Source organism: Centruroides sculpturatus, unplaced genomic scaffold (genome assembly GCF_000671375.1).
Source record: "Centruroides sculpturatus isolate CEXI.00-Female unplaced genomic scaffold, Cexi_2.0 scaffold1881, whole genome shotgun sequence".
In the NCBI taxonomy this organism is placed as follows: Eukaryota; Metazoa; Arthropoda; class Arachnida; order Scorpiones; family Buthidae; genus Centruroides; species Centruroides sculpturatus.
The window spans coordinates 82,813-95,538 of NW_019386097.1; the positions used below are offsets into that span (position 1 = coordinate 82,813).

Sequence of the window (12,726 nt, forward strand, 5' to 3'; positions counted from 1 at the left end):
AACCTACTGAAATCGGAAATGTTGATCAATTAGCCTAAACTTTGTATTGTTGTTGTTGTTGTTGTTGTTGTTGTTGTGAGAGCGGGCAAACATTATAGTTATAGACATTTCATCTAAAACTTGATAAAAGGCACTTATTTATAATTTCATTAGCTCTTGTATGTATTGACATTAATGTTAAAATTATTGCAAAATTTTCAATTAAACTAAATTACGTGATATCAAAGATTTTAATGTTGAGAGAGTTTTAAACATAAAGAAGTAACTTTTATCTGTTTTGCATTTCAATAAAGCTTTCTTTTGTACATTTATTATAATAATAAAATAATCAAAAACAACAAATGTAAATTGCAAATTAAGTTTTTTTTTTACATTCTTTATTAGACAATACAGTATTTTTAACCTTACAGAAACTTGTATTTAATTTATTAAGTAAAAGTAAACCATTTTAAAATTATTCCTATAAATTTAAGAAAATATGCAAACTAAACTTTATACTGTATTTTCAATTTATACTCACTCCATATTACGCGTACAACTAAAAAAATAATCTATTTCGGCATGACTTCGTTCTGACGACCACAAAATAGAGGGGTGCAGTCACGTAATATAACATCATCGCTCCGCCCACCAAAACAATCGTCCGCCATATTGGTTGCTGATTTGATGTAACCTTGCTCGTTCGCTTATTATGTCAACATGGAAGAAAGGCATCTTACTTGGCTATGCAGCCGATTTAAAAGATAATGATTTGATAGAATATAAAGAGAAAATTTCTTTTATTGGATGGGATCCATACGAAATGAATCTAATGGATTTTTCATCTAACGATTTAAGCACGTGGCCCACTATAGAACATGGAGACATAGTAAATTATTTGGTTTTAACAAGTAACGCTGTCACACTGGATCAGATGAAGGCATACAAATCACTTGATGCTCATAATTATTTGACAAGCGGATTTATTTATCGTGAATTTTATCAAGATCCATTCGTAATGATTTAATTTTGCTTGTAGGAAAGATACGTATCTTCATTTGAGACTTTCCATTTCTCATAACATAAACTGCGTTATGTAAAGATGAATTTAATTTTATATTTAGTCACATTTTAATTTGATTAAGTTGTATTTATAATTACCATCAAATTTTTTCTTTTGTCCCCATGATTTTGTGTTGTGTAAGTCTAACAACTTATTATTAACAAGTAAGATTAAATTAATTAGCCTAATAAACCCTCCTATTTATTATTGCCGTATTTATCATATCAAGGACTGACTGGAGCAAAATAGACTAAATTTTTACAAAAAAAAAAATAGCCTTTAATTAACCACAATCAAATTTTTAGTAGAATGCATTTCAAGCATCTCTGTATGGATGTATTAGGCTGATGTGGGGTCTTTGTGCCTGAAATATGCTGATGAGAAGCTTGAAATGCATTCTACTAAAAATTTGATTACCAATAATTAAAGGCTATTTTCCAATCACTTTCCACTCAAATCACAAGCCACACAGAAATTCGGATTTGAAGTTCGTGAAAGCTTTCTTTATAGACCAGATTTGGAGCCCTCCAGAGTTTTGGTTGATTTCTACTCTGAAGAGACATCCTGAATGAATTCATTTTCTCTATGACGTTGTTCAAGTCTCCAGGAAGAAATGGTTCCGAGAACATGACGATTTTTACTGAGATGAATGTGAAAAAGTGGCTAAACATGGCGTATCTGAATCAAAAATAAAGAATACTACATAGAAAAATGAAGCGTGTTAATTAAATTAGGAATACTCAGCTTTTGTTCTTGTTTTGATTTCATTTTGATACCTTATCACTGAGTTTCTGTATAAATATGGAGGCATTACTTGTTGAATACTCTTTGTGTATAATTAAATCTTATCATATTATTATAATTAATTGTAATATATTTTATAATTATATATTTTAATATATTGTAATGTATAACATGCAAATATGTTGTTACTTTGAAGATGTAAACAATTCATATTTCATTTATTGCTATTGTTATATTTTATGATGATTGATTAAAAGCAATATCTATAGATAAGAATTTACACTCGTGAAGAATATTTATATCAATTTGGTGTTAATTATTACAGTTTTTAACAATAAATCGTTCTTATATTTAGTTTAAAATTCTGGGTTGAAAATCCTTCTTTCCTTATAAGAACATTTAATTGCAATAGAGGAATAATTGTATTTTTCGCAAACGATTTCAATTGACTGAATTAATGGAATACCAACGAATATCCAGTTTTATTCTGTCCAGCAATCAGTGTTAGTTTCTGGAAAATAAAAAAAAACTATCACAAAATGGGTGTCACTTTGTGGCTTAATGTGTGAACATTTTATCAAACTTTTAAAGATAAAAATTTTCCACAGACTAAAAACACCCGACAGAAATTTCGAAAGTATTTCAAGATAATGTTATAGAACAATGTTTTGCCACTTTTCCAAAAATCACACATCAAATGGGTTAAATGTACCGTGCTTTATTAATATAAAAATTAAATTAGCATAAATATAGAATTAAGCAAAAATTAAAATAAACACTACTCAAGGTTTAATTCTTAAAAAATGTCGTTAGAAAAGTATTATTTGGTGGATTAAGATCAACGTCTTCTGTTTATCACAAACTTGATAGCTTTAAGACGCTGTGGCACTGGTTTTGTATCAGTTTGTTACTTGAAGAAAGAATGATTCCGCATAATAATAATAGTTTCCTAATGTTTTCTATGCATTTTACTTCCTTTTTCTCAGTGACTTTCATAGACATCCACAGATTCACTTCTAGGTGACTCCATTTTCACCGATTCTAGCGCCGTTTATGATGAAACCCATAGCCCCATCTTGGGGCTCTCTCAAAGTCTAACATTTTTGGTTTAATGAATTATTTGTAGGATGCGTATTCTTCGACTCGTCCCAGTGAATTGATTAAAAAGGACCGGTCTTTATACTTAAGTACACAACGCTTAAAGTAATTAAATTTTGCAAAAGTTATTTATTCAGGTCCACCAGTGGCCGAGTGGATAAAACCATTAAACACTGACAGTTGTTGTTTAAGTTATGGCAACGCAACACTTGGGCGATCTGCGTAGGGAGTGCCTTCCGGGAGGCCTTTTTAAGGGAAACTGGCCGCTATTTAGGCGTTACAGACGTGGAGAAAACCCGGAAAACTCCACATGGCCAGCCCGTCCGAGTGAGGCGCGAACTCAAGACCGAACTTCTAGTGTTCAGGGAACGAAGACCACTTGGCCACTGGTGGCCCGAAAACACTGACAGTGAATCGTGGATTCGCGTTGGCCGATATGCTGGACAAGTGGAGTTTTTCGGGTTTTCTTCATGTTTGTAATATCCAAATAAGGGCCAATTTTCCATAGAAAGCCCTCCCGAGATGCATCCTCCTTCGGCAGTTCGCCCATGTTTCGCGTTGCCATAAACAAATAAACCAAACCTATTTTAATTATAATTATATTTAAACTGGCATTCTGCTTTAAAATATTATTCAAAAAATTAAACAAAAATTTCATTTTATTTTTTTGTCCAGTTTTATTAATATATCAATATAATCAAGTAAATTTTACATGATTTTATGCCAAAGATAACAAGCGTTGAATTAAAATGTTTCTCGATAGGTGATGTCTTTTATTATAGTTTTTCCGTGGATCGGATCTTCAATTATTATCTCTTCTCTAACTTCTCCTGGCATTTTCTCAATTGTCCTTATTGTCCTTTCTTCAGGTCGACCATTGACTTGGCCGAAACGTCCATTGTGATTTGAGCGAATATGACGGTTTTCCATAAAAGTGGGTCCTCTATAGTAAGAATCCCCATGAACGATAACAATAGAAATTGCAATAAATGCTAAAAATGTAGTCACTTTCATAGTGATTGTACGTTTGGATGCTTTCGAATTGATGATCCTACACTTGATGCTGTTGCTTATATACTACAAAAGCAGCTCTGTACACATTTCTGTTTACTTTTTTGTGGCAATTTTTATCTAAAAATACATTTTATATATACGGAAAATTGAATTCCTAGAATATTTTTAAATGGAGTTGATTTAAGTTATTGATTTATAGAAAAATTTTAGTTAAATCAATATTGAATTGTAACTCTTAAAAATTTTAAAAAAATTGAAATATTTTATGAATTTTTAAATTATCTACAAATTACTTATAACAGAATAGATTAAACAACTATAAGTTTATATAATTTACTTATAATTTTCATAAATATTTATGTGAAGCTACATGATGAAATAATATATTTGTATCACAAATAATTAATAAAGATAAATAATTGTATAAAAGTTTAATATATAATTTAATTTTTCATTAATGGAATGTTGTCCCTTAAAGCATTGTTATCAGAAAGTAAAATATTCGAATTAATAAATTTATTTAGTACATAATTAGAAAATTGTTTAGACTCATATTTAAATATTGAGAGAAGAAATAGATCTTAATACCCATTTTGTCAATGGATTGGCACTTTAAATATGTGCAAATTATCAAAGCTAACAATGCAAACTTTTATTATTTCTTATGAATGGAATTATGAAAAAAAATTAATAAATATGTATTAACTTTTATAATTATAACAGCAATGACATAACTATTGTTACGAATGCAATTTATGAAAATAATTGACTAAATTTAAATTATTTAAATAGAAACTCAAGAAAAATTATCTTGATATTATTAAATTCGCATAATGAATTAATATTATTTTCACTTAATTTAACTTATTGGATTATTTCACTTATATTGGATTTTAAGGTACACTTCAACTGAATTTTATTATTATAAGGATGTGTTTTACTAGAATAATTTGCAAATTTCAGTTTCTTTTATAATATAACTTAATTCAAATAAGCTTAATCTTTAAAATAAAGGTTTTATTTAAAAAACTAGTTTTTAAATTGTTGTAATTGATTATGATCTATTTTAAAAAATGTTTAAACGAATTACCAATTTATGCTTAATGTTTATATTTTATTTTACCAGGAAAATGCGCGAATCTTACAAATTACAACAATTCTGAAAACAGTTGCATTTATATAAAAGCCTCTATTATACTTATGCATCATACTTTTCCTTTAACAATAGAGTCGTCGCCAAATTGCAACCCAATGAAAACGCTTCCTTATAATTTGACTTGGGCATTAAAATTTATCATTTTTAACGACTGTTTCAACAGTGATTTTCGTAGGACATTTGGAAATGCAACAATCTATTTCCGAAGAAAATCAATAAAGGCATAACGAATATTAACATGTAAACATCTTGTCACTCATTAAACATTGTATTTAACAGCAAAAACCTTGTATGAAAAAGCATTTTATATATTTATTTATTCACATTTATTTTTATTTCTTAAGAGTTAATTAATATTTGAAATTATTTATTATTAACTTTGTTATAACTTATATATATATATATATTCTGTAAATCAATAAGTCGTTAAAATGTAACTTTAAGCAGAATTTACAAAGCTTATACGGTAATAAAGTTATATTTTTTCAGCTGGAATGCAACATTTAATCAATACAAAAAATATATAATTAATTACCTTTAAGACCTTCGCGTGTTTGTTAATTCTAACTCTTAACACGTGAAGGACAATTCTCTAATAAGAGAATAAATACTTCTAGCAGCTGTTTAAACCTTTTCTTCAAAAATTTTACTGATCGAGACTATCGTTTTTATTCTATTCTTTGTTTCATAACAAATTCCTCCTTTGTCTACTTCTGAATCTGTTTTATTATTAACTAAATCATTACTACAACTCTTTCTAAAATTATGTATATAAAATACAACTTTATACTAAAAATAATCGCATTATAAACTTCACTGTAACATTAAGTTTGGTGTAATTGGATATGGAACACGACACACGAGCGATCTGCTAAGCTTTATTAATTAGTAAAATCATTGAAAAATTATAGAAATTTATATAGAACTGTGACGATCATTCTGTTTGTCAGTCAGTTTGGATGTTTGTTGCCGCATCGAGGAAAAAACGCCTGAACATATTTGAATCAAACTTCATATTTTAAATCTGTTAATTCGGGTGAAGGTTTAAACGCACGTAAGATCTTAAAATCTACATTATATAAATTATACTGTAATGGATTTCTGTCCGTCTCTTTTTCTCTCTGTTCGTTAGATGGGGACACATCACATGTTAATTAATCAGTAGCTACTCTTCAGGCGTTTATTATAAGAAAGTTGTACTATTGAAGTATAGTATTATATTTGAAGAATTAATATTAAAAAGTTTCGGATTTTTCGAAACGTTTCGTATTGTTTTCTTGGTTAACTATATTGGTATACGTTTTATTTATATAGATTATCTAACAGAATTTAACATATAGCGTACTATATTTAAAGTCAAAACATATGTGTTTGTATCTTTCTGTACGTATACAATTCAACGTATCTGTACTAACTTTGGCACGAATATTCTTCAATACACTAGAAAAAAATCCAGCAATGAGTAGATGTGGCGTCATCTGTTGTGATATTTTAAAAACTTTTTATATTAAAAAAAACCTTAATTTTGAGGGTAGAGATGAGATTTATAAAATATTGTAAATGCTAATAATGAGTAAAATCTTCATTAAATCCGACCCCACTCGAAATTCAGTATGATACACGATCCCTCTATCTTTCCACCCTTTGACCTTCAACCACGAAAATTTAATAGCATCAATGAGTAAAACTTTTGGCCCGACATTTGACAATGTCACAATAAGTAATTGCTCGTTATTATTATTATTTTGCATTTGTCGATTCACAACAGATGACATTTTAATCACGTTACTCCATCAATTGTATCCTGAACAATTTCAGCCGATAACTTAAAGTGATTTATGAATTTAAGGTCTGAACCTGCTCTTTATGAAAGCATCTTTATGCTTATTCTTTTTTAACTATCTCTGCCCTTTCTCGGGTCTATCGTGGGTTCGGACTGACCGACCGGTGAGGTAATCGAATATTTCTGATAAACTTAATAAAGAACTTGTTTTCTTCCACATTAAAGTTTTACGTAATTCAGATAAAAATCTTTTTTTAGTCCAATTCTCTCAATTTCACTTTTTCGGCTGTTATATGAAGAAAGTATGGCCATCGGTCAAACAATACAACTTCAGGGTACCTTGAAACGTCGAGAAATGCAAACAAATTCTCGAGATTTTTCTGTATGTATGGATGTTAGTGTGGGGAAGAGCATGAATTTGTTTGCCCTTTTTGAAGTTTAACAACTTCTTTGCTTTTTTTCAAAAATTTCTGAAATTTTGCAGACAGGTTTGCTTATTAGGAAGATTAATGCTATCAAATTTTGGTGGTTACAGGTCGACAGGATAGCGAGATAAAGAGGATCGTGTGTCATATCTCGAATAGGCGTTTATTATAACGATTTTACTCGTTATTAGCATTTACAATTTTTTATAAAATCTATGCCTACTCCTCAAAATAAAGATTTTGCCATTTATAATAATTAAAAATATAAATTGTTTTAATAAAAGTGACTGATTATATAATTTTAGCAATATTTTCCAGATATAATCAGTCACTTTTATAATCACTTAAAAAAGATTTTTTAACGAGTAAACTGTTATGTCCTTCGAATCCCACCCTCACCCGAGTTCAAGAATTACTCAGAAGATTAATTCTCAAACATATCAATATTAATAAATATCTGCCTAAATATCCATACGATACCTTTGTAACCGCACTTACTTAAGCGTAAATGTTATTGCGATGCTATTCGATTGTGATTATGGCTTTCGAATACACATTCCGTATGTTTTATCTTTTTTAATACTGTATGTATGTAATTTTTGGAACTGTTCCAATGCGTAATATTATTATTATTACACTCTAAGAAGACCTACATTCGAAACGATTGTCAAAATATATGCAAGAAAGGAATGCGTATGATAAATCTGAGAGGAAACTTCTTTAGAATCCATTTTTCTTTGTCTTTGTGCGTGAATTTCCTCTGTAAATCGAATACTCAGAACAGTATGTTTACCAAATTTAGTTGAGATTTGTCCAACAGTTCTTTTCATAGAGAGCTCGCAACACCTATTCTAATTTGACGGTCCGATAGACGTGGCAGTTAAGACGTTGGGATTGAATCCAGGCAGTCAGTCACTTCCGGGATTTTATTAGAGTGACTCTTCCCTGATGTGTCCAACACCATATACTCTCATCACTATGGGCCCGACCACGACGGGCTTAATAAAAAGGCCTTTATAATGTCCAAAGGGCGAAAGACTAAAAAAAATTCGGTTTGTGCTAAAAGTGGGAAATGATGAGTGTGTCCTTATTCCTATCATATACATCATTACAGTGTATTTACACACACTCATCCTGATTAAATTCTACATTTATTTAAGTTTATCGGGATGGAGAGGATGGCAGGAGTGGGACCACATCCCTAAAATAAAATGCATAAATAGAAGACTAAATAAATTATTTTTATTCAGTCTTCTATGTTAATTATAAACTAATAAAATTTTCTTGATAGAAAAAGCTTATTTAATGCAAAATTTATATTAATTTAAATGTAATAAATTATAAATTATCTACGCTAATGACTTAAACGAAGGCATAAATATCTCAAAACATAGTAGAGTAAAAGTTTGTTAATCCGACATCCCCTGGTAATATAATTAACAAATTTATACGGTAAATAAAAAACAAATATCGATTATCGAATAAATTTCCATTCTAAAATTCAATAATTTAATTTAAGTTCTTTTCACATTGAAAATATCATACTCAACTGAAACATCAATATTGAAACCTTTCCTCCTTTTATTTACATTAATATTACTTATTATATATGTAAATTTTCTGTAAGTTTCGTCAACCGATTGGATAAAATCATAGAACACTGGCAGTTAGTTGGTGCCTGGCCAGTGGGTTGGCCACGTGGAGTTTTCCGGGATTTCTTCACGTTAAGTTAGTAACACTTAAATACATAGTCCACCCTCGTCGTCCATTTGCCTTATAACTTACAAACAAATAAATCTGTAAATTTCAATTTGAATGAAAAATAATTATCAGTTTTTATATATTACTTTCATAACAAATTCTTTAATTTTATTTTCAGGCAATTGTTTTGCACGTGTCGCGTTTAGGAGGAAGTAAAATTTAAACGTTGAATTACGTAGAACTGAATTCCAGCTGAATAAATTGTGTCGAAACAACGTTTCAAATATTTCTACTCTATTTTATTTTGAACTTTTATTAAAAGAAATGTTTAAAAATCAATAATTATAATCATTTTTATAAATCGTTTTACTTTATATTAACGACTATTAATTTAAATGTTTTTTTTTTTTTAGTAATTTGAAATACTTTATGCTTTTTTTTAAACATTTTAAAATACTTTCTTTTACCATTGTGTGCACCAAGAGGGCCTTCTTTTCATACCTATTGTGAGTTCGACCCTATAAATTACTACCCCGTCCATTATCATCCGGACAGCCATTCAAATTAATTTAATTGTGAAGAAATAATGTTTGATTTTATTTAAATGTCTAGAAACTGTAAGTTAACATTAAATCAGTTTTAAATAAATGTTTTAAATTGTTATTTTTTCTACAACATAATTGTAACTTAAATAATGATTAAGTTATAGAAAAAAAATCAATTTATAGCTTTTTATGATGAATATTAATATCATTAAATCCTTATAAACTATTGAAAAAATACAATTATAATTAAGTTTAAGTTTCAGTGGAAAATCTGAATATAGAATCTTATTTTAAGCGAACAAAAACAGATTTATAAAGATTTATTTATTTATATTATATTAAGCTATTTGTTTTTTTTTCTTCAAATTAGTTCGATTGGTATTTATTAACAGAGTCTATTAACCAATATATATATTTATGGTTATTTTAAGAGCCTTTAAAACCAATAGCATGAAAAAAAAAAGCCTTAAACGGCTATTTTTTCATGCTATTGGTGATTCATTCGTTTCATTGAAAGGGTTGTATTATGCATGTTAACTGATAATTGACTCACTTTGTACTTAGCTATTCCCTAAGTAATAAGCAGAAACGTTTATATCTTTCTTCTATTTAAACTCAAATTTATTCTGCAAACAGTTAATATTAATTACTATATTTAATTTAATTACTTTGTCTATTTATTTTAATAACTTTAATAAATTGTCAAATGGCCTCATTTATAAAATTTAATTATAAAATTAATTAATTTTATCTAATTATATTTAAATTCAGTAGAAAATTGAGCTTTTAAAGAGATTTAAAGCATATTTTTTTACATTCCCGGAAATTTTTCAAGCCCCCTAACTCACCACCTGGCCACTCCCATTGTGGACCTGGCCGAACCTTCAATGAATATGGAAAAAGGCCCTCTTTATATAACGTAGTATATTTTAAATTAAATTTTTCCTCAAAAATGAAAAAAAGATTTGATATAAATAAATAAGGAAGTGTACAAAGCTGTTCTTACAGTATATAAAATGCAAAGAGTAAGCTGCCAAGTTAAAATTCAGAAGGAAAACAATAGAGAATGACTTTGAAAATCGTTTTGCTGATTTTTACTGTCATTGCCGGCATTACTGAAGGTATACCTAGGCTTGAAGATGCTTCTTATACGGGTACAGGAAGTAAACTTACATCTAGTTCTGTTATGGATGATCCGAGCGGAATGGGAAATATCGGATTTTCAAACATAGGTTTAAGAGGTAACAGATTTTTAAATAAGAAAATGAGACGTAACCGATTTTCAAATACAGGACTTTCGAACGTAGGAGTAATGGGTGCAAGTGGCTATCCAATTATGGCCATACCGGGTACAAGTGGTTATCCAAATATGGCCATACCTAGTGCAAGTGCCTATCCAAATATGGCCATACCGGGTACAAGTGGCTATCCAAATATGGCCATACCTAGTGCAAGTGGCTATCCAAATATGGCCATACCGAGTGCAAGTGGCTATCCAAATATGGCCATACCGAGTGCAAGTGGCTATCCAAATATGGCCATACCGAGTGCAAGTGGCTATCCAAATATGGCAGTAATGGGTGCAGATACATCTCCAATGAGAATGAATGGTATGGGAATGGAAAGTAAAACCATAGTGCAAGAAAGAACACCCGAAATGACTAAAACAACAGTAATTTCTGAAGCTCCAGGTTACGTTCGCCAAGATACTTATGTTCAAATGCATGGATAAATTCGATTTATTTTGAAATATATTATATATTATTTAAAATTTATTTGGTGGTATTGATATGATTACATTTAATTTCTTTTTATTCATTTTTGAAATTGCTTTATTAATTTCTTCTGAAATGTAAAATGTTCGTTGCATAAATTATTAATAAAGTTTCCACATTCTTGGTTAGGTATTCAATTATTTTATATTTTAATCGCAGCAGAAAAGCAGATTGACACGAATAATGTTTAAAATATTGATATTTTTCAAGTTTGTAAGATTTTTATCAGCTAATAAACAAAGTTTCTAAAAAAAATTAACATAGTTTTATTTTTTAAGTTAAATAAAATAGACAATAATTATAATTGTAATTAATTCTTTTTTAATACGGTGTTTGAGTATTCTGAATTTGATTGTTTTTCTTTAATTTCACTCCTTACAGCACGACTTTCGGTTTCGCTCTAACACGTTTTGAAAATCCTCCGTACAAAAACAAATAAGTACAATTCCGTCTTAAAGTTAATTCTTTTATATAGGAGAACATCAGCTGCACACGTTTGACATATATTCGGCATTTAACGCAAACTTAATTTTATTAAAAGTAATCTAAATGTATATAATAATAATTTATATTATAGTACATTATTATTATTATTTCCCGGTTGTTATAGAACTATTTTATAAAAATTCTAAACATATCAATTCTTGCCGGCAAACAGACAGACAACAGTATAAATGTATAAACGTGAAATTTGAAAATTAAAGCCCAATTAACTATATTTTCACAACCCCTACATTGGCTATAGTCACTGCCGGCCCGAGCACAATCAGCGCCCTTGAAAAATTATTTTAATGTCGTACCATTAAAAAAAATTCGCAACAATATAAAACACCAATGCAAAATTAAGTACTGTATCTAATTTTTATTCAAAATGCAGCACGCATTATGCCGATCGTAAGAATATGGCGATACATTCAAAATGACAACTCGTGAATCAACACGTAAGAAAAAATTCTGACAAAAAAACATTTATTTTTTCATTATTTATTATAATTTAAACATGTACTTTCGCCATGCCAAACTACAAATTCAGACGCCCTGGGCCAGCGCTTAGTTCGCCTATATAAATGACCCAGCTTACTAAACAAGCTTTACTTTTACGTAAAAGACGGCCGACTTCGCCCGAAATTGCACCTTGTTTCTTCGCCCTATGCGGGCATTGTTTGTGCGGTGATGTCGGCCGTCTTCCACCCGCATCTGTGTCCCTTCTCTTCGCCCTACGCGGGCTTTATTTTCACGGGTCAGACGGTCGTTTTCACCGAAAAATATATCTTTTTTCTTCGCCCTACGCGGGCTTTGTTTGTGCGGTGATGTCGGCCGTCTTCGACCCGCGTCTGTGTCTCTTCTCTTCGCCCTACGCGGGCTTTATTTCCATGGGTGAGACGGCCGTTTTCACCGCAAAAATATCTTCTTTCTTCGCCCTACGCGGGCTTTGTTTGTGCG

The 12,726-nt window shown here is 29.8% G+C and overlaps 1 protein-coding gene across 3 annotated transcripts in view; it reads left to right on the top strand.

The window, feature by feature from the left end:
* The first annotated feature begins 10,564 nt into the window (after nucleotides 1–10,564).
* Nucleotides 10,565–12,726, top strand: part of LOC111613571 — a 9,029-nt gene continuing 6,867 nt past the window's right edge. The window contains exons 1-2 of one of the 3 annotated variants that reach the window (XM_023354923.1): nucleotides 10,565–10,866; nucleotides 10,933–11,315. In XM_023354923.1, the coding sequence (XP_023210691.1) occupies nucleotides 10,575–10,866; nucleotides 10,933–11,240 (600 nt within the window). In that variant the 5' untranslated portion in view covers nucleotides 10,565–10,574 and the 3' untranslated portion in view covers nucleotides 11,241–11,315. Of the gene's footprint in view, nucleotides 11,316–12,726 lie in introns of those variants that run through there. The other 2 variants (XM_023354921.1, XM_023354922.1) reach the window with 2 other exon arrangements.